At 37.0% G+C, this 22,992-nt stretch overlaps 2 protein-coding genes and 1 gene segment (V, D, J or C); 1 reads left to right on the top strand and 2 right to left on the bottom strand.

The window, feature by feature from the left end:
• On the top strand, window positions 1-641 carry LOC127156320 (Ig kappa chain V region 3381-like). The segment is given in 2 exon segments: window positions 1-191; window positions 297-641. Coding segments are annotated over 2 exon segments (375 nt in total).
• A 5,591-nt stretch (window positions 642-6,232) lies between these two features.
• Window positions 6,233-9,961, bottom strand: tmed6 (transmembrane p24 trafficking protein 6). Its single transcript, XM_051099083.1, has 4 exons — window positions 9,726-9,961; window positions 9,509-9,635; window positions 9,135-9,292; window positions 6,233-6,572 (listed from the first exon to the last, which is right to left on the bottom strand). Exons 1-4 carry the CDS (start codon window positions 9,936-9,938, stop codon window positions 6,342-6,344), a joined length of 729 nt encoding a protein of 242 aa, XP_050955040.1. The 5' UTR covers window positions 9,939-9,961; the 3' UTR covers window positions 6,233-6,341.
• Window positions 9,962-13,954: 3,993 nt separating this feature from the next.
• Window positions 13,955-21,893, bottom strand: LOC127156180 (uncharacterized). The gene is made up of 12 exons (XM_051098915.1): window positions 21,357-21,893; window positions 21,004-21,103; window positions 19,814-20,489; window positions 19,683-19,770; window positions 17,719-17,904; window positions 17,279-17,487; window positions 16,863-17,184; window positions 16,538-16,681; window positions 16,283-16,447; window positions 15,707-15,995; window positions 14,586-15,480; window positions 13,955-14,399 (listed from the first exon to the last, which is right to left on the bottom strand). The coding sequence occupies exons 1-12, from the start codon at window positions 21,891-21,893 to the stop codon at window positions 13,955-13,957; spliced, it is 4,056 nt and encodes a 1,351-aa protein (XP_050954872.1).
• Window positions 21,894-22,992: the final 1,099 nt, after the last annotated feature.

Below are 22,992 nucleotides of genomic sequence, written 5' to 3'. Positions count from 1 at the left end.
TGTAAATCCTGCCCACTTCTTTGCATTGTCAGCACATGCTTCAGTGCTCTGAGAGTGTTTATAGTGCTGTGAGTTTAACACTTCATGACTGAGAGCAGAACAGAACAGAATCTTCATCATCACACAAGACAAAACAACAACAATGAACAACATCATCATCCTCATCTGGACCATTGCAGCTTTTATTCAAGGTGGGATATTACATTTTGATATGAATAATATGTTGTTGTTTTTTTAATCATGTCCTGTTCTAAAGGTGGTTTACAAACAAAGTGACTTTATTTTCTCTCCTTCAGAATCCAGAGGAGTCACTCTGACGCAACCTGAAGTTAAAACTGTCCAACAGGGTCAAACCGCTACAATAGAGTGTAATATAGATGTAGGGATATATAGCAACTACTTAGCCTGGTATCAGCAGAAACCTGGACAAGCTCATAAACTCCTCATATATTATATAAACAGCCTCCAGTCAGGAACTCCATCTAGATTCAGTGGCAGTGGAACAGCAAATACTGGAAAAGATTTTACTCTGACCATCAGTGGAGTCCAGACTGAAGATACAGGAGATTATTACTGTCAGAGTTACCACTATATCAGTGGTAGCTGGGTGTTCACACAGTGATAAAGAGTCGTACAAAAACCTCCATCAGTCAGAGTCACAGTGACTGCACTGATACAGATGAGAGAAACTGCAGCTGCTGTAATAATTCCTATTGTTATGATAAATCCTATATTGTAACATTTAAAGTATACATAGAAAGGCATTTGAAAAGCAACAACAAGCTCATGATGAAGTCAGTGTTTATTATAAATTCAATCTTGGGACATAACAGTGTTTAAAATACCCATGTGGGTCTGTATTGTGAAGTAAGAGACAGGTTTAGTGTTGATGTTAACAGCGGGGTTTGTCTCCCTCTGCTGGTTTGGTTTTGAAGAGTCTCTTGAGGAAGTAGAGCTGCAGGTATCCGGCAGTGATGATGACCAGACTCTGGAGAGCAGACCAGCTGTTCACATAAGTGGAGTTGGACTGAAGCAGGTAGAAATCAGCGCCGCGTCTCATTCGCTCGTAGTTACAATAACACCACATGTGGAAGACAAACCTCTGCAGCCTGTTGCTGCTTCATACACAGAAATGTGTAAATAAATGTGAATGAAAGACTTACTTTGTCAAAACAACTTTTTCAAAACATTATTTTATTCAGTTATTTAGTGAAGAAAAAAAAAATTATCTGAAATGCAAAAAACAACATAAACCTTTTTTTTTTTTTAAGTGTTTTCTGTCAAAAATAACCTAAACTATTAAATATTTCACATTGTTTTCCATAAAGAAAATTAATTATATATGTTGCTCAAAATTTATGGAAGCCCATGTAAAAAGGTATTTGCGACTTTTTATCTCAGAATTCTGACTTTTGATTGACAGGTGATCTGACCAATCATAACGCGGAATCTGTCATTTTGTCAGACAAACAAATCAGACAGGAGAGTTGATTCACTTCCCTTGGACTTAAACTTGTGTGTATTTATGTCTTTCCACATTTGAAATAAAATATGATCTGATGTTCATTCATGTTTAATTTGTTCTTTAAGTAAATAAGAAAAGTGTGTTTCATATGTTGATTGATCTAATAAGGCAGTACACTGATCTGTCACGACATATTAAAGAGCCACAAAAAGGTGTTTATTGTTTGAATTTCTTTAAAAAGTGTGAGTTTCTAGTATGAAACAAGGTCTCCACTTTAAAATGTATTTTTTTTTTTTAAGAAATTCAAAAATAAATACCATTTTGTGGCTCTTGTGCCATGACAGATCACTGTATTGCCTTACATGAACCAATTGTCTTTTCTTATTTACTTAAAACGCACAAAAAAAACCATGAATGAACATCAAAACATATTTTATTTCAACCACGGAAAGACGTCAATACACACAATTATTCAAGTTTAAGTTCACTGAAGTTAATCTGCTCTCCTGTCTGATTGATTTGTCGGACAGAATGACAGATTCTGCATTATGATTGGTCAGATCACCTGTCAATCAAACTGTTTGGGAAGGGTCAAATGCGAATTACAAAGTCAGAACTGTGAGATATAAACTCACACTTCTGACTTTCATTCTCAGAGTTGCAAGTTTATTTCTCACAATTGGCTTTTTTCCACAACTGTGAGTTTATAACACGCAATTGCGATTAATTATATCACAATTCTGAGAGATTTTTTTTAGTTTATATCTCACAATTGACTTTTTTCGCATAATTTGCAAGTTTATAACATGCAATTGCCAGTTATTAAGTCAGAATTGTGAGATAGCCTATAAACGTGCAGTTCTGAGAACATATTAGTCTTTTTTCCCCTCAAAGTTGGACTTTATAGCTTGCCATTGTGAATTTATATCTCACAATTTTAAGAAAAAAAAAACTCGTATTTGTGAGAAAAAAGTCAGAATTGCGAGTTTTTATCTCAGAATTCTGACTTTATTTCTCACAATTATGAGGTTGTATCATGCAATTCTGAGAAAAAAAATCTGAGTTGTGATTTTATGTCACAACTGCGAGTTCACAGTTCTGAGAAAAAAAGTCAGAATTGCTAGTGTGTATTACGCAATTCTGAAGAAAAAAGCCAGAATTGTGAGATAAAAAGTCACAATATCATTTTTTAGAAACTTATGGAAGCCTGTTTCCGCCACTGAATAAAAAATTTAAAAAGGTAATTGCTACTTTTGATCTCACAATTCTGACTTTTTTCTCGCAATTGTATGTTTACATCTTGCGTATTACAAACTTGCAACTTTGACTTTTTGTCTTAGAATTGTGAAATATAAACTTGCAATTGCGTGTTATCAAGTCAGAATTGCACAATATAAAATCATAATCGCAAGAAATAAAGTCACAATTGCAAGACAAAAACTCACGATTCTGTCATTTTTCTCGCAATTGCGTGTCTTACAATTCTAAGAAAAAAGTCAGAATTGCGAGAAATAAAGAGTTTAAGTCCAGTTTTGAGGGGAAAAGGACTGATATGTCAGAGTCCTCATGTCCTTTCAATCCAGAATTACACAAAATGTGATCAGCATAAGATCTCCTTTTGTATGTTTTGAACATTAAATTTTCATTCGTCATTGTTTCTCTTTCCACAGTGTAATTTCTGCCACATCTTAAATGTTGTACTGTGTTAAGTATCGTTCTGTGACAGTGGTAAAAATACAAGCAAATAACATTTTCACACTCGTAATTCAATAAAATTACAGCTTCACTGGAAATGACACACAATTAAAAATGTTCTGCTCACAGGTGATATTTACCTTGTTTTTCCACCTTTTATTGGGGCAAAACTGTTCATTGGAAACAAACACAGTCAGAATAATATAAATCAGAGTGTATTGTAGTAGTTTGTTTCCCTGTTTGTTTGGATTATCATAATTTTGAAAGTAATAATTCCTATTGTTATGATACACATTATACTTTAACATTTAAAGTATACATAAAAAGGCATTTACAAAGTAACAGCAAATTCATGATGAAGTCAGTGTTTATTATAAATTCAATCTTGGGACATAAAAGTGTTTAAAATAGCCATGTAGGTCTGTATTGTGAAGTAAGAGACAGGTTTAGTGTTGATGTTAACAGCGGGGTTTGTCTCCCTCTGCTGGTTTGGTTTTGAAGAGTCTCTTGAGGAAGTAGAGCTGCAGGTATCCGGCAGTGATGATGACCAGACTCTGGAGAGCAGACCAGCTGTTCACATAAGTGGAGTTGGACTGAAGCAGGTAGAAATCAGCGCCGCGTCTCATTCGCTCGTAGTTACAATAACACCACATGTGGAAGACAAACCTCTGCAGCCTGTTGCTGCTTCATACACAGAAATGTGTAAATAAATGTGAATGAAAGACTTACTTTGTCAAAACAACTTTTTCAAAACATTATTTTATTCAGTTATTTAGTGAAGAAAAAAAAAATTATCTGAAATGCAAAAAACAACATAAACCTTTTTTTTTTTTTTAAGTGTTTTCTGTCAAAAATAACCTAAACTATTAAATATTTCACATTGTTTTCCATAAAGAAAATTAATTATATATGTTGCTCAAAATTTATGGAAGCCCATGTAAAAAGGTATTTGCGACTTTTTATCTCAGAATTCTGACTTTTGATTGACAGGTGATCTGACCAATCATAACGCGGAATCTGTCATTTTGTCAGACAAACAAATCAGACAGGAGAGTTGATTCACTTCCCTTGGACTTAAACTTGTGTGTATTTATGTCTTTCCACATTTGAAATAAAATATGATCTGATGTTCATTCATGTTTAATTTGTTCTTTAAGTAAATAAGAAAAGTGTGTTTCATATGTTGATTGATCTAATAAGGCAGTACACTGATCTGTCACGACATATTAAAGAGCCACAAAAAGGTGTTTATTGTTTGAATTTCTTTAAAAAGTGTGAGTTTCTAGTATGAAACAAGGTCTCCACTTTAAAATGTATTTTTTTTTTTTAAGAAATTCAAAAATAAATACCATTTTGTGGCTCTTGTGCCATGACAGATCACTGTATTGCCTTACATGAACCAATTGTCTTTTCTTATTTACTTAAAACGCACAAAAAAACCATGAATGAACATCAAAACATATTTTATTTCAACCACGGAAAGACGTCAATACACACAATTATTCAAGTTTAAGTTCACTGAAGTTAATCTGCTCTCCTGTCTGATTGATTTGTCGGACAGAATGACAGATTCTGCATTATGATTGGTCAGATCACCTGTCAATCAAACTGTTTGGGAAGGGTCAAATGCGAATTACAAAGTCAGAACTGTGAGATATAAACTCACACTTCTGACTTTCATTCTCAGAGTTGCAAGTTTATTTCTCACAATTGGCTTTTTTCCACAACTGTGAGTTTATAACACGCAATTGCGATTAATTATATCACAATTCTGAGAGATTTTTTTTAGTTTATATCTCACAATTGACTTTTTTCGCATAATTTGCAAGTTTATAACATGCAATTGCCAGTTATTAAGTCAGAATTGTGAGATAGCCTATAAACGTGCAGTTCTGAGAACATATTAGTCTTTTTTCCCCTCAAAGTTGGACTTTATAGCTTGCCATTGTGAATTTATATCTCACAATTTTAAAAAAAAAAAACTCGTATTTGTGAGAAAAAAGTCAGAATTGCGAGTTTTTATCTCAGAATTCTGACTTTATTTCTCACAATTATGAGGTTGTATCATGCAATTCTGAGAAAAAAAATCTGAGTTGTGATTTTATGTCACAACTGCGAGTTCACAGTTCTGAGAAAAAAAGTCAGAATTGCTAGTGTGTATTACGCAATTCTGAAGAAAAAGCCAGAATTGTGAGATAAAAAGTCACAATATCATTTTTTAGAAACTTATGGAAGCCTGTTTCCGCCACTGAATAAAAAATTTAAAAAGGTAATTGCTACTTTTGATCTCACAATTCTGACTTTTTTCTCGCAATTGTATGTTTACATCTTGCGTATTACAAACTTGCAACTTTGACTTTTTGTCTTAGAATTGTGAAATATAAACTTGCAATTGCGTGTTATCAAGTCAGAATTGCACAATATAAAATCATAATCGCAAGAAATAAAGTCACAATTGCAAGACAAAAACTCACGATTCTGTCATTTTTCTCGCAATTGCGTGTCTTACAATTCTAAGAAAAAGTCAGAATTGCGAGAAATAAAGAGTTTAAGTCCAGTTTTGAGGGGAAAAGGACTGATATGTCAGAGTCCTCATGTCCTTTCAATCCAGAATTACACAAAATGTGATCAGCATAAGATCTCCTTTTGTATGTTTTGAACATTAAATTTTCATTCGTCATTGTTTCTCTTTCCACAGTGTAATTTCTGCCACATCTCAAATGTTGTACTGTGTTAAGTATCGTTCTGTGACAGTGGTAAAAATACAAGCAAATAACATTTTCACACTCGTAATTCAATAAAATTACAGCTTCACTGGAAATGACACACAATTAAAAATGTTCTGCTCACAGGTGATATTTACCTTGTTTTTCCACCTTTTATTGGGGCAAAACTGTTCATTGGAAACAAACACAGTCAGAATAATATAAATCAGAGTGTATTGTAGTAGTTTGTTTCCCTGTTTGTTTGGATTATCATAATTTTGAAAGTAATAATTCCTATTGTTATGATACACATTATACTTTAACATTTAAAGTATACATAAAAAGGCATTTACAAAGTAACAGCAAATTCATGATGAAGTCAGTGTTTATTATAAATTCAATCTTGGGACATAAAAGTGTTTAAAATAGCCATGTAGGTCTGTATTGTGAAGTAAGAGACAGGTTTAGTGTTGATGTTAACAGCGGGGTTTGTCTCCCTCTGCTGGTTTGGTTTTGAAGAGTCTCTTGAGGAAGTAGAGCTGCAGGTATCCGGCAGTGATGATGACCAGACTCTGGAGAGCAGACCAGCTGTTCACATAAGTGGAGTTGGACTGAAGCAGGTAGAAATCAGCGCCGCGTCTCATTCGCTCGTAGTTATAATAACGCCACATGTGGAAGACAAACCTCTGCAGCCTGTTGCTGCTTTCCTACACAGAGATTTGAGAAATGTGAATGAAATTCAAGGACTTACTATGTCAAAACAACTTTTTCAAAACATTATTTTATTCAGTTATTTAGTGAAGAAAAAAAAAATTATCTGAAATGCAAAAAACAACATAAACCTTTTTTTTTTTTAAAGTGTTTTATGTCAAAAATAACCTAAACTATTAAATATTTCACATTGTTTTCTATAAAGAAAATTAATTATATATGTTGCTCAAAATTTATGGAAGCCCATGTAAAAAGGTATTTACGACTTTTTATCTCACAAATCTGACTTTTGATTGACAGGTGATCTGACCAATCATAATGCTGAATCTGCCATTTTGTCAGACAAACAAATCAGACTGTCAAATTGACAGGTGATCTGACCAATCATAATGCTGAATCTGCCATTTTGTCAGACAAACAAATCAGACAGGGGAGTTGATTCACTTCCCTTGGACTTAAACTTAAATAAAATATGATCTGATATTCATTCATGTTTAATTTGTTCTTTAAGTAAATAAGAAAAGTGTGTTTCATATGTTGACTGATCTAATAAGGCAGTACACTGATCTGTCACGACATATTAAAGAGCCACAAAAAGGTGTTTATTGTTTGAATTTCTTTAAAAAGTGCGAGTTTCTAGTATGAAACAAGGTCTCCGCTTTAAAATGTTTTTTTTTAAGAAATTCAAAAATAAATACCATTTTATGGCTCTTGTGCCATGACAGATCACTGTATTGCCTTAAATTAACCAATTGTCTTTTCTTATTTACTTAAAACACACAAAAAAACATGAATGAACATCAGAACATATTTTATTTCAACCACGGAAAGACGTCAATACACACAATTTTTCAAGTTTAACTCCACTGAAGTTAATCTGCTCTCCTGTCTGATTGGTTTGTCGGACAGAATGACAGATTCGACGTGATGATTGGTCAGATCACCTGTCAATCAAACTGTTTGGGAAGGGTCAAATGCGAATTACAAAGTCAGAACTGTGAGATATAAACTCACAATTCTGACTTTCATTCTCAGAGTTGCAAGTTTATTTCTCACAATTGGCTTTTTTCCACAGCTTTTATTGTGTGGAATATTTTATTGTGTTTATAACACACAATTGCGATTAATTATATCACAATTCTGAGAGATTTTTTTTAGTTTATATCTCACAGTTGACTTTTTTCGCATAATTTGCGAGTTTATAACATGCAATTGCCAGTTATTAAGTCAGAATTGTGAGATAGCCTATAAACTTGCAGTTCTGACAACACATTAGTCTTTTTCCCCTCAAAGTTGGACTTTATAGCTTGCCATTGTGAATTTATATCTCACAATTTTGAGAGAAAAAAAACTTGTATTTGTGAGAAAAAAGTCAGAATTGCGAGTTTTTATCTCAGAATTCTGACCTTATTTCTCACAATTACGAGGTTGTATCATGCAATTCTGAGAAAAAAATCTGAGTTGTGATTTTTGTCACAACTGCGAGTTCACAGTTCTGAGAAAAAAAGTCAGAATTGCTAGTGTGTATTACGCAATTCTGAAGAAAAAAGCCAGAATTGTGAGATAAAAAGCCACAATATCATTTTTTAGAAACTTATGGAAGCCTGTTTCTGCCACTGAATAAAAAATTTAAAAAGGTAATTGCTACTTTTGATCTCACAATTCTGACTTTTTTCTCGCAATTGTATGTTTACATCTTGCGTGATACAAACACACTTTGACTTTTTGTCTTAGAATTGTGATATATAAAGTTGCAATTGCATGTTATCAAGTCAGAATTGCACAATATAAAATCATAATCGCAAGAAATAAAGTCACAATTGCAAGACAAAAAAAAACTTGCAATTCTGTCATTTTTCTCGCAATTGCGTGTCTTACAATTCTAAGAAAAAAGTCAGAATTGCGAGAAATAAAGAGTTTAAGTCCAGTTTTGAGGGGAAAAGGACTGATATGTTCTTGAGTTGCGAGTTTATATTTCACAATTCTGACTTAACTTGCAATTGCACATTATAGTCACAATTGTGAGATACAAACTCACAATTCTGAAAAAAAAAGTCATAATTGTGAGTTTATATCTCGCAATTGTGACTTTATATTAGACATTTGGGAGATATTAAGTCAGAATTGTGACATATAAACTCAAGTGTGAGTTAAAGTAAGTTAAAGTAAAGTAAGAGGGGAAAAAGACTCAAATGTTCTCAGAATTGTGAGTTTATATCTCACAATTCTGACTTATAACTCGCAATTGTGTGTTATAAAGTTTGTTATATTGACTTCATAACACAATTGCGAATTAATATCTCACAATTGTGAGAAAAAAGTCAGAATTGTGAGATAAAAGTCACAATTACCTTTTTTATTATTTTATATTTTATTTTAGTTTATGGAAACAGGCTTCCATACATCTTTTTTAGTAAAGCTTTTAAGTATTTATATAATATACATCATGTTATGTAAAAGGTAATTAAAATATATGGGTGAGAATGTTATGATTATTAACAGAAAGTTGGTTTTTGAGAAGAATGTGCTTGGTGCTGCTAGATGTAGTTGTTTATTACCTGAATGAAGGACAATGTATTATTTATCTGTTTCATATCCTCTTCTTTCTTGTTCTTCTCTTCTTCCTTTTGTCCCTCGTAATACACACCAAAGTGCATGAAAACCTGCATGCTCCCGAAGCGATTGTGGAAGTTACTGAAGCACATTTGATAAAAACCTGCACAGATATAGATGATTAACTGATTAATTATTTTCCTTTTTTGTTTTATATAACAGGATACAAATTCGGAGCAACATGAATTTTTAGTTTTTGGGTGAAATATTCTATGTCTGCCATTCACTACATGACACCAACTTTGAATAAAAAAAGAAAGAAAGACAAATCTATTCGTAGCAGCAGATAAACTAAATCTCTTATCAAGGAGAGACTCACCAGTCTCCTTGACATTAAAGGCAATCTGACCGGTTGCATCGTCAACTTTGCCGACTATTAGGCCGCTCGGAGCATTAACGGTCACAGAGAGATGTCGGTCCAGAGCCACGCCAGTCACCAGCTGGACCTGCACAAACACATAATGAACTATAACATTCGAAGGATTCAAGACCTTACTAATATTTACATGTAGAACAATGTCTTATCAGTGTCTTACCATGAAATTTAAGTAGAAGTTCTCACCGAAGTGAGCAAAGTGCCAGTAGCACTGGAGGTCTCCAGCACGCAGCATGATGGAAAAGTCATACTGATCGGCTCCCCAGAAAAGCTCCTGATCGGAAAGTTCTGGATGAGGCTTGTTCTGCGCTCCGTTGTTGCTTAGCCAAAATAATAACAGAAACCAAACAGGATAAAAGCCTTTCTGTAACATTATAAATTTGGCAATAAGTTAAATCTAACCTAAAACTTTGACATTTATTATTATTATTCTTTTTAATACTATTACACAATTACGTTGCTAATTTACATTCAGTATACAGTTATGTACTGTTTTTTAAACAGTGGGTCGTAAAGGCCTGGTTGTAAGGCATAGGCTGCTTGGATGGGAGATTTTCAGCTGCCTGGGATGGTTGTGCCATTGTGGCCCAGGGTGGCCCCTCCATACCCCTATCCTGGGTCCGATCTCGGAAGCTAAGCAGGGTCGTCTAAAAAAAAAAACTTGGATGGGAGACCGCCTGGGAATGGCCCATGACCCCTCCAATTCCCTATCCTGGGTCCTGATCACTGTGTAAAAAAAAAAAAAAAAAAGTAAACAGATTAGCAGAAGAGGGGAGGGGCCAAATGGAAATAGATAGGAGAGAGGGGAGGGGCCAAATGGAAAGAGAGACCAATGTTTTCACACTTCAGGATATCAATACTAAGTCTTGTTTACCTCTGAAATGGTTTACTGTTCTTTTTTATGTTTTTGTGAATAAGACCATGAAGACTAGAATCTCTGACTTGAATGTTTTATTAAGTATAATAAGATGTCTGTCACATAATGTAACAAACATGCTTTAATTAAAACAATAAAAAACAAGTAATGTAACAAATGTGTTTGCTCATATCTGTTTGAAGTATGAATGAATGCACTTTACAAATAAACTTGAGACTTTTAGTTACAATGTTTGCAAGATCACTGAAAAAAAAATCTAAGAAACTATATTAGGGTACTTGAACAAAGTGTAATTTGCTCATATCTGAGATATTATTCACTCTATTGGCCCCATTCGCCCTGTAGGGAGCATGTAAAATGTACACATAAAAGGGCCTTAATGGAATTTTAGAAAAAGACTTTATCTTTACCTTACTGGTAAGTAATTCAGCCTCTCTTATACTCAATACAGTTTCATGTGACAGTCTTTACCTCTATCAAGTGGACAAATGGGGAAACAGCAGTGAAAGGAATCATATATTTGGAAACATTCTTTTATTTTATTTGTTCAACAATATATATCTACATATCAGAAATAAATAAACAACACAACAACAATAACAATAACAAGTAACAATGTAAACAGAATAGAATTAACATTAACTAGATAAAAAAGTTCGTCAAGACAAACTTTAAGTTGGCTTGAGAAAGCCGGACCAGAAAGTTTTAAAAAGTTTGAAAATTGTAAACCGTTTAAGAAGTTTGAAAAGTTTAAGAAGTTTATGAAGTTTTAAAAAGTTTAAAGTTTGAATTCAGTCTGTCAGAAAGCTAGATAAATAGATAGATAGATAGATAGATAGATAGATAGATAGATAACAAGTGTTTCTAGTATGATTAGCAAGTTATTAGCATGTTTCTAGCATGATTAGCAAAGTTGCAAGCATGTTTCTAGCGTGATTAGCAAGTTGCTAGCGTGTTTCTAGCATGATTAGCATGTTTCTAGCATGATTAGCAAGTCGCTAGCATGTTTCTAGCATGATTAGCAAGTCGCTAGCATGTTTCTAGCATGATTAGCAAGTCACTAGCATGTTTCTAGCATGATTAGCAAGTCGCTAGCATGTTTCTAGCATGATTAGCAAGTCGTTAGCATGTTTCTAGCATGATTAGCAAGTCGCTAGCATGTTTCTAGCATGATTAGCAAGTCGTTAGCATGTTTCTAGCATGATTAGCAAGTCGTTAGCATGTTTCTAGCATGATTAGCAAGTCGCTAGCATGTTTCTAGCATGATTAGCATGTTTCTAGCATGATTAGCAAGTCGTTAGCATGTTTCTAGCATGATTAGCAAAGTCGTTAGCATGTTTCTAGCATGATTAGCAAAGTCGCTAGCATGTTTCTAGCATGATTAGCAAGTTGCTAGCATGTTTCTAGCATGATTAGCAAGTCGCTAGCGTGTTTCTAGCATGATTAGCAAAGTCGCTAGCATGTTTCGAGAATGATTAGCAAGTTGTTAGCATGTTTCTAGCATGATTAGCAAAGTCGCTAGCATGTTTCGAGAATGATTAGCAAGTTGTTAGCATGTTTCTAGCATGATTAGCAAAGTCGCTAGCATGTTTCTAGCATGATTAGCAAGTCGCTAGCATGTTTCTAGCATGATGATTAGCCAAGTGCTGTCGCTAGCATGTTTCTAGCATGATTAGCAAAGTCGATAGCATGTTTCTAGCATGATTAGCAAAGTCGCTAGCATGTTTCTAGCATGATTAGCAGTCGCCAAGATGTTTTAGCATTAGCAAAGTCGCTAGCATGTTTCTAGCATGATTAGCAAAGTCGCTAGCATGTTTCTAAGCATGATTAGCAAAGTCGTTAGTACATGTTTCTAACATGATTAGCAAAGTCGCTAACATGTTTCTAACATGATTAGCAAGTTTTAGCATGTTTCATGATTACTGTCTGCTAGCATGTTTCTAGCATGATTAGCAAAGTCGCTAGCATGTTTCTAGCATGATTAGCAAGTCGCTAGCATGTTTCTAGCATGATTAGCAAAGTCGCTAGCATGTTTCTAACATGATTAGCAAGTCGCTAACATGTTTCTAGCATGATTAGCAAAGTCGCTAGCATGTTTCTAGCATGATTAGCATGTTTCTAGCATGTTTCTTCACTACTGATCTCTAGATACACTAGCATGATTAGCAAGGCCTAGCATGTTTCTAGCATGATTAGCAAAGTCGCTAGCATGTTTCTAGCATGATTACCATGTGCTAGATGTTTTAGATGATTAGATGTTTCTAGCATGATTATGTTTCTAGCATGTTTGATTGGATGGGAAACCGCTAGCATGTTTCTAGCATGATTAGCTTTGGCTAGATGTTTCTAGCATGATCTAGCACACTGGCTGAGCATGTTTAAATAGCTAGCATGTCGGGCCATGTCCTAGCATGTTTCTAGCATGATTAGCAAACCCTGAGCTAGCATGTTTCTAGCATGATAAGCAGGGTCGGGCAAGCATGTTTCTTAGATGATTTCTAGCATGATTAGCATGTTTCTAGCATGATTAGCTTTTTCTTCATGTTGTACATGATACACTGGCTGAATTTTAAATAGCCCTCTTTTCACAGATTAGCATGTTTCGGCCATGATGCAAAGCCACTACCCTGAGCGCTAGCCATGTTTCTAGCATGATTCTCGGAAGCTGAGCATGTTTCTAGCATGATTAGTACTTGGATGGGAGTTTCCGCCTGGGAATGGCCCATAGCATAGATTTCTAGCATGATATTCCCTAGATAGATGGGTCCTGATAGATAGATAAAAAAAAAAGATAGATAGATAGATTAAAGAAGATAGATAGATAGATGATAGATAGATAGATAGATAGATAGATAGATAGAAATGAAAGATAGATAGATAGATAGATAGATAGGGGATAGAATGGAAAGAAGATAGATAGATAGATAGATAGGATATAGATAGATAAGTCTTGATAGATAGATAGAAGATAGGTGAAGATAGATAGATAGATAGTTTAGATAGAAAAAGATGAAGATAGATAGATAGAGATAGATAGATAGATAGATAAGATAGATAGATAATGTTTGAAGATAGATAGATAGAAAACAAGATAGATAGATAGTAACAAAGATAGTTTGAAGATAGATAAGATAGATAGATAGAAGATAGATAGATAGATAAATAGATAGATAGATATATTATGTAATTTAGCAGAAAATATAGCAAAATAGGAACTAATAAGTTATTATTTACAGGATTCTTATTACAAGATTTATACATGTACACATTAAGCAATATACAATATACGTACTATATACAAGGGGATGAGGTAATGCAGTGCAATAGTATGCAATGTTAAGCAGATATTTACATTCACTAAAAACACATCTTTTTTTTCTATGAGAAAATAGGTATGCGTTTTATAGATGGTGTATAATGAATCGGTGAATTGGTATAAGAGGCAGATATTGTAGCAAATATGACTTGGGGAATGTGATTTGGGGGATGTAGTTGCAGATGGAGTTGGCTCTCTAGTTGTTATTTTTTTTCTTTTTTAGTTCCTCATCTACTACACTTTTGAAGTGTTCAAAACTGTTGAACACAACACCTTCAAAACCTGAAGTGGTGGACTTCCTAGTTGCTGGGCAATAGGTAAATATTTTTTGGCTACTTTCAGCAGCCTTGTCTTTGGAGGGCGTGTACCTCTTGCGCTGCCCACCACACTGGGGTACTTGGCAGGCCCCACAAGGCTTCATGGATTTATGAGGCTTGATTGGTCTGGATGTCAGCGCAGGAGGTGGTGTGAAAGGTATGAACCCTTGACTGCTGGATGCCCCACAGAGCATCATAGATGGTCCCTGTGGCTGTGCAGGAACCACTACCAGGACAGGTGCTGCTGACGCTCTGGGTGGGATGTACATGGCCACAGGGGGTTTAGGTTGAATGGGCCGGTTCCCAAGCATTTCCACATCAACCCTGCAAAAATAAATCATACATACGATGATGAGTATAATTCATGAGAAATAATGTGTATGACTATCAATTCACATGGTTTGTTGTGTTTAAGTTTAAACCATTCAGCTGATAAATTCAGATATGTTCACATATTTGAATAAAGTAGTAAAGTCACATACTTGTGACATGAAGAACTGAACAACTTACTTCCGCTTCTGACCATGCCTTTTCCCAGCTGTATGACGTAGGCTCTGGTACTGAACCTGAGGTCGATCTGGAGCTGGAAGGGATTCTGGCAGAGTCGGAGCTGCTGGCATTGGTTCTTCTGACAGCACTCTTTGGTGGGGTTTCACCTTTGGCATTACTGTTGCCCTGTAGTTAGCCTTCTTCTCTTCCCGTGCCATGAATGTAGAGATGGACTTGGCATTCAGATTGGGCAGAGGAATGGAGAGACCTTTGAGGATGGGATCGTCTCTGACTCGGTCTACAATCCTTTTATACTGGCCCTTGATTGCATTGGTGATTTTAGTGGGGGAGGTGAGACGACTGGCTGGTGGCCGGTTTTTCAGCATCTTAATAATGAGGTACAACAGACGACTATCCTCAGTCACCTGGGCTGACTGAGGGTACTTCATCCAGGAAAACTTTGTCTTCTGTGCTGCTCTGGTCTCAGGTGTGTCAGCTCCCAAGCATCTGCCAAACAGGGTGTAACCCCACCTTGACTCATACCTTTTTACAAAGTTGGCTGCAGACCTGTCATGCTCATGCAGAGCACCAACTGCATTGCCAATCTTCAGCCTTAGGTCAGCTGGCACTAGGTGACGGTCACTGTTGTCTGCCAGTTCTAAAATGAGAAGGGCCAAGGCTTCCACTTCCTCCAGCCCAGGAAGATGCAGATGGCTCTGGGTCATCAGCACATCCTGCAGAGCAGGACTGTCCTCCTCCTCCACCTGTTCTGATTGAGTGAGGATGACATGTTTGTCACTGACAGTGTCCATAGGATCCTCCTCTGACTCTGCACCCATGTCTACACCCTCATCTGACAGCTTGTCCTCGCTTTGCTCAGCCGTCTCCTCTTCTTCACGGGACTGCTCTTCCTCAACTGCAAATATGTAATGTACTAATCACCAGTGTGTCTAGGCAGTTACAACAACTAACAATAGACTAATTAATACAACATGGCAATGCTGCAGTTCATTTGTTTCATATTATGTAAAATAAAAATGAACTATATCATACATACTTGTCATGGATAGAATATGCATGGTATTTATAGGTATTTGACTGCTCAGTATGTATGTATATTGTCATAATGCAAGATTGTGTACCTTGCTGGGCATAGTAATCCCTTGCAGTGAAGCTGGTTGACTGGCACATGGCATACTCTACTCCAAGGAGCTCCTCCTCGTCTGGGTCCTTGTATACAGCAGGGTAGGGCATTGGAGAGGCAAAGTTGGGCTCGAGGACATGCTCTTTACCGAAGAGCACATCAGCCTGCTGATTCAGGCGCTGAATCTGCCGCGGGTCCATACACCACGTCTGCCTGCCATGACCACCAGCAACCCGGAGTGATTCCATGCGGCTGTTCCACTGCACAGCAAATGCAATCAGATACACCTGAAAGACATGACCATTCATGCATTATTGTACATCAGAAACTAATTTTGATTACAAAGTGGGCATCGCCCAGCAGCATGACATACAATTTGTCTTTTGTCCGCAATAGGCTATTTTGTGTGTGCGCATCTCATACACCCGGTTGATGCTATGTGAACAGCATAGAGCTCACATACACACAGGAAGAGAGGGTAGCACAAAAGCAGGGAGGATACAGGTAAAATATGCTTATGAACAATGTTGTGTAATCAATATTTTTTTTAAATATTAAAGCTGTTTATACTTACTTGGAATGGCATAACTCCACATCTCTGTGAGGGAATGGCATTGTACAGGTGTGAGTGCAAGCCCTCCAAGGAGTTACTGCCTCGCCGACACCTGTACTTGTTCAGGCGGACACCATTCAGCACCACCACCTTCACTGAAACATACAGCTGTATGCCAGGGGGGTCCTATAAAACATGCGTTGCTTATTTATTATGGTGTCTGTGAGTTTGAGTTTGTATGATTTTACAATGATTAGTTCAAAAATGTTTACCCACCTGCATACAACTAAGATGCTTGCTTGCAGTTGCCCAGTGAGAATCCACTGCCTGTGCTGATTTGAACAGGTGGATTCCATCAATGTCAAGGCCTGCAGGTCCCTTGAACTCCGTAATGATGGACTCAATTGCTGAAGCTGTCTCCTGTAACAATCATTCACATTTATTTTATATAGTTATATCGCTTAAAATGTGAAATTATTTCAATAATTGGGAGTATTTCCAAAATGAAATATAGTAGTGTGACAACTTAGTTAATTTTAGTGAAGTATGTTTTGAGCTTCTTATACATAAAGATTATACATGGATTAATATTACACTTAACCTCAACCCCACGGGTGATCCGTCTGACATAGGACCTGATCTGGTGAGGTTTGAGGAAGGCTATCATGTCCTCGTCTGAAAGACTGGCGTACAACTCCTGGTTGCCCTTCCTGACTGCCTGGATTAGGAGCATCATATCGTCCTTGTAGTAGGCCAGCACTGCACCTGCAAGGGCACTCATGAACACCCCATACTTGGCATGGCTCTGTTTGATGACAACAGCATCCCAGCGGTGCAGCCAGTGTCGAATGTCCAGTCTGACCACAGTGCCCTTCTGCACCCAGTCCCCGAACAGGTTCTCCAGGAAGGACGAACCACTGTCACTGAAACAATATAAATTCAGCATGTGTTCTTTGTTTTTTTAACATTAAATGAATGACAAATTTTATCAGGGTATATGGATGTGTTATTACCTACCGACAACAGTTGTTATCTGCATATATGACAGTTGGTGCGGGAGCCCTAGCTCGTTCAAAGCGGCCCATCAGACCTTTGGCCATACGTCTGTAACACCCCTCAGACTCAGCTGCCACCACCACTGTGGTCAAGAACTGGCCCCACTCGTTCAGCACACTGGTGACATACTGCATGGTGCCCTGACCATCACCATATATCTTCTTAAGGACCTGGAAAACACAAAGCAGAACATTCATTTGATAATATCTAACAATAACCTGTCTGTCCAATATAATTTATATGAATTACAATGCATGTACATTTTGTATCCATCACATTTGAACACTGAACAGTGAGGCCAAAGTCCCTTATTCAAAACAATAAGCTGGCTCAAGTCACTTTAAAGTGACTAAATAAATATTAAGTCTGCATAACTTCATGAATTGATACAATACACATACCTTTCTTGTACCATCAATGCAGAGGATTTCTCCAGTCACACTGAGGATTGAGGCTCTGTACACAGGCATCCTCTCCATCTCCATGATCATGTGTGCACGCCTCAGCACACGGGCACAAGGAAGGGGAGTCCGGGGCAGAGGAGGGGTGTAAGTACCAGCAGCTTTGACAAAGGACAGGATGCTCTTCTGAGACGATGCAGATCCAGCTGTGTAAACTGTACTGGAATTAGTTCACCTGTTTTAGAGTCGTTCGTTCACCTTATGGGGCTGTCACGTGATGAACGAACGACTCAAACCCGAGGACTCAAAAGAGAAACACAATTCTCCTTCCGGCTCAGACTGCATAGGTTTTCATGTCACGTGATGAACAGACTCAAACCCAGACTCAAAAGATGAACTAATCAATTCTCCTTCCGGCTCAGACTGCATAGGTTAACATTACGGGGATGTCACAAGATCTCACCAGAAGACTCAAAAGATGAACTAATCAATTCTCCTTCCGGCTCAGGCTGCATAGGTTAAAACATGTCAGCAGACTCGAGAGAGAACTAATCAATTCTCTTTCCGGCTCAGACGTTGGAGCTAATTGGGCTGTCACGTGATCACACAACAACTCAAACCCGAAAACTTGTCAGATGAGATTAGACTAAAGACCCAGGTAAACAAAATGAATCTTTTCTGTTTCTTATAGCATTATAGTTTTATTTTGTTTGTAGTGTGATCAACGTTTGTGTAAGCAGTAGATGTGTTAGGGAGGTAAATCAACATTTTAATTATATTTTGCTAAAATGAACGAAATGAACGAAATGACTCCTTCATTTTTGAACGAGACTCAAAGGACCGGTTAAATGATCCGAACTTCCCATCACTACTGTACATGTGATGTTGTAAAGTAGAGTGGTCAGTGTTCTACATTAGACACGTTTTAATTGATTTTATATGTTGAGATGTTTATTGTGAGATGATTTGGCTACGTCCAAGGTACGTTTTTTTCAATTTATGCATTTGGATAACCACGATCAGCCCCATGAAACTTGAGCAGTCAAAACAAAGAAAACTAGAATGTAGTAAGGAAAAATTATTTTAGGTTCATGTAAAGCATAAGTAAACACTGCTATTATTCAGAGACACACAGACATCAAGTACCAGTATATGAATCTCAACAATGGTGACAATCAACAAAATGCTTCATGCTGCAATGCATGCTGGGTAACAACATAGTAAAAACTCCCATCATGCACTGCAGTATGAATAATTATTGTCACCACTGTTGAGGATCATGTGATAAGTGTTCATGTCTAAACTCCTGAGCCAATGCACCTCTTTTTTTTCAAAACTGAAGCTTTATGGTGGTGATTGTTTAATAGGACCTTTTTTCAGCAATATGCCCATCAATAAACCAAAGAGAAAGATCGCTTTCACACAAATGACCTATAAGCAGAAAGCGTAAAACAATCTGTTGCTTCAAACATTTGATTCTGCAATACACAAATGTTTGCTGTGAAACAATATTATAATTGCTTAGAAGCAAAATTATTGTAAGTTATTAAAAGGGTCAAGAGACAAACTAAAGCAAACCTTGACCACAATTATGGTGGCATCATGTTTTTTTTTTGTTTGTTTGTTTTTAATTATTATTATTACAATTAAGCCAGTCTGCTTAGTAATGAGTGAAGCTGGTGATGCTGTTTGTGGAGTTGTTTAATCAGATCTTGAGAGATTTAATATCTTTTATTTCAGTTGATTTAAAATGTGGCTGAAATCAGTTGTAGTTCTTGTGTTTCTCTTTTCTTCAGTGATTCTGTTTGTTAACAGCAGGTGTTCATCACTAATGCTCAATCACCTTTTAATTGATCACTTCATTATCTCATTAACTTTAACTCTGCTTCAGTGTTAATTTAACTCTATTTAGAGAGGGACCAAATGTTCTCTGAATAGAGTTAATTTTACTCTGTAAATTTTACTGTGTACAGGTCACAGCGCTCCACATACCACTCATCATGTCCCTGCTGCAGCACTCTCTGGACTTTGTTCATGGACACACTGTTGACCCTGTCATTCAGAAGAGTAACCACGCCTTTGTCAATAGCAATACTGCTGAACATGATGACTGTCCTCATCTTCACTATCTGCGTCACTATGTGTCTTACTCACTGCCCGCCTCATCTTTTCACAATGTGAACACTTCAGCTTCTCTGTCAACAGGGTGTAATTGTACTTCATCCCACACACTTGCCTGGCATAACTACCAAATCCTTTCTTTTCAAGGTATTCACCTGGTGGTGCAGGGCAGTTGGAGCTAGGGCAGCGGATCTTGGCTTGCATCACACCAACTGGGCGCCAGAAGAAGGCAGGGGTTGTGAAAAATGCCATCATGTTGGGCAGTCCTCCCTTGACAGAAGTAGGAATTGGGGGTGGGTGGAACTGCATCTTCTCCTTTAAAAGCCTTCTCTCCACAATCTCTCCTTTGGCATTCTTGTACCTGGAAGGCCTCTCAAACAGACCATACATCTCATCACATTTCAGCCACTTGATGTTAGGAGGGGCTATACCATTGGCTTGTGTAGATGGAGGTGGATGCTCCCAGTATTTCTGCCAGCCCTCCAGCAAGATGTTACCAGTTTCTGAGGCAGAGGTGTCAACAGGGGAAGAAGGTCTTCCCTGAGATGTGCTGAGGCTGTGGGAAGAGTCCTGACTCACAGCCGGTGTGAGCTCTCCCCAGGTGGTCAGCTGTGTGGAGACCGCTACCTCAGACTCTTCAAGGACAGTCTCTGTAGAAAAAATCAGACAAAATGTATTGAGCACATTGCTTAAGATGTGAATATAATGACAAACACAAGCATTATCACAATAAACAAAGTTTGTTTCTATTTTCCATGTTATCAGATCTTATTTTAGAGAACACAAATTATATTTAATACAGACATTTTAGTATAGAGCTGCTACAAAAAATATAGGCAATAGTGTCAAAAAATATTGTAATATAATAAAAAAATCTAACATATCACATATACAAATTAAATAGATTTTTGTATGTGTTATCTAAATGCCAAAAAAAGCATTTAGGCATTAAATCTGTTACACTGAAAAAGGGGCAGCTAGCTTGATAATATACCTCACCCTGCTGAAAATTAAAGTGAAATCCTAAACCTACTGTCGTCATTATCAGTGCCATAAAATGTGTGATATTTCGGCAGTGTATTTAGTCAGATGTTTGAAATACATCAGTAAGAAAATGTTATATGAATTTCAAAATAGAGTTATGCCGTGTTAAATGTTAATTACCAGCAGCTGCCAACAATTCAGCATCACTGGCATAGTCAGGATCCTGCTGGAACTTAGAAAGGGTAGATTCAGCCTTCTTTCCTTTGTCTTTCCTTGACTCCTGTTCATGCAGAAAATAAAGAAATTATAGAAAAACACATACAGAGTTGTATTGTACCACATAAACACAAGTACTTACACTGTTACCACTTCCTATGTCTAAAGCACAAGCTTTTGTGCAGAGTAAACATTGATGATTTTACTATTGAAGGTGCATTAATATGTGCCTAACTTATTTACACATGCACTACATTTTTTTTTTTATAAACAAAACAGTAAATATAATTTAATCTCAGTTAACGGGTCAAAGTTACCTCCAAGCGTTTGTCAAGATGAAAGGTGACAGGCGGGAACTCTCTGGCATACTGCAGCAATCGCTCCTTTTGCCACTTTAGGAGATCGTTCTTCTCACCCTTCTGGCAATATTCAGACAGCAGCCATATGACCCAGCCCACATCATTTTCGAGCAGCCACCTGAAAGACTGTCCTGCATATTTGCCGAATGTGACAACTAGCTGGCCTTTCCACATTTCCCCTCCAGCTTTCTTTGCAGCAGCCTCCGCCTTTTCAGAATCCAGACAGCTGGGGTCTACTGCTTTGCTGGGGGCCACTGCCACACTCTTAGCTGCATCCGTACACTGCAGCTTGGCCTCTCCCTGCCTGTACAGACGGATGCATGGGTACAGGTGCTGTTTTTGGTGGCTGCTCAGCTGCTGTTTCAGTGAGAAGCTTTTCCCACACACTTCACACACATATCCCTTTGGACCATGAAGCTGCATGTGCCGAGTCAGGTTGGACTTCACAGAGAAACTACTGCCACATACACTGCACTTGTGTCCCTCCAAATCCATGCTTTTTTATCTGTTGTAATAAAACAGAAACAGATTCAGATTAGTTTCTTCTTTTCAAACTGTACAGGGGACTAAACACTGGAAGACCAGGAGATGCAAAACATGTACACAAGTAACAGTACTGCTATTACTATTACTTAAAGTAGAAGTAAAAAGGTATTTTGTAAAATAATAGAAATTAAAAAAAAATACTACACAAGTACTGAGTAATCTTTATGGATGTTATCTGATTTACCTTTTAATGTGATATTTCATATGATTAGCTAAAAGTTCAAAAGGTAATGGTTTTATCATTTTAGACTATATTTTTGCTTGCCTTGTGTTTTCAGTGTTTTAACATGTTATTGACTGTTAATGACTTATCAGTTACTATGAGACAAAATAGTTTAGATTAGTGGAGATAGCCGGACAAAACAGGCCTAAACTATTTAAATGTACAGTAAGTAGTCAATTCCAACAGGACAAACTGGCAAGTGACAGTAACGTTAGTGTTACTAGCCATAGGTAAAATCTACCTGTATTTGGATAGTAGGTTAGTCCTAATGTCCAGCCCTGATTGAGTTTGGGTATTTCCAAAGTATTTACTTTTTAGTAAAACATTACAAAGACTATCAAGAATTACTGCAGTTTACGATTCATGTTAGTAGTTAGATGGGCGATTATATTTTCCCTATTAATGCTTTTAAAACTTTAAAGTTAATAACTTTGTAATTACTGCACGTAAATCCATGCAGGGAAAAAAAACTGTTAGAAAGCATTTCTAAAAAAGCATTTCTGGAGCTGGAGAATATACTGGACTTACCTCTTGTTTGCTGTTACCGATCTCACTGTTACCGATCTCAGTTCATTGATGATAGTAGTGTTGTTTACGCTTGTCACTCACATGATGCACTTGATCCGGTCCGGCCATCTGATTGGTGGGTTGAGGAAGCGGCCTGCTCAACAGAGCTCAGTGATTGGTTGATTGAGATGCTCAACTTGCTCAACGGCGCTCAATGATTGGTCAATAATTGGTCAGTATAGGGACTTAGAGGAGAGTGCGCCTGGGAATACCAGGTGCTGTAAGCTTTTGGCTTTTATCTTCACTACTGATCTGATA

This window comes from Labeo rohita, chromosome 25 (genome assembly GCF_022985175.1).
Source record: "Labeo rohita strain BAU-BD-2019 chromosome 25, IGBB_LRoh.1.0, whole genome shotgun sequence".
In the NCBI taxonomy this organism is placed as follows: Eukaryota; Metazoa; Chordata; class Actinopteri; order Cypriniformes; family Cyprinidae; genus Labeo; species Labeo rohita.
Note: the sequence above shows the minus strand (reverse complement) of the source record. Positions and strands in the feature narration are given on the sequence as shown.

Coding starts and splice junctions, on each gene's coding strand:
- tmed6 (XM_051099083.1), bottom strand. CDS start 9,938: ATGTTACAGAAAGGCTTTTATCCTGTTTGGTTTCTGTTATTATTTTGG. Junction 9,636..9,725: donor ACTTCTACTTAAATTTCATG/GTAAGACACTGA, acceptor GTGTTTGTGCAG/GTCCAGCTGGTGACTGGCGT. Junction 6,573..9,134: donor ATACATTGTCCTTCATTCAG/GTAATAAACAAC, acceptor ATCTCTGTGTAG/GAAAGCAGCAACAGGCTGCA.
- LOC127156180 (XM_051098915.1), bottom strand. CDS start 21,893: ATGGATTTGGAGGGACACAAGTGCAGTGTATGTGGCAGTAGTTTCTCT. Junction 20,490..21,003: donor TGAATTGTTGGCAGCTGCTG/GTAATTAACATT, acceptor TTTTTTCTACAG/AGACTGTCCTTGAAGAGTCT. Junction 15,996..16,282: donor GTGGAGTTATGCCATTCCAA/GTAAGTATAAAC, acceptor CATGTCTTTCAG/GTGTATCTGATTGCATTTGC.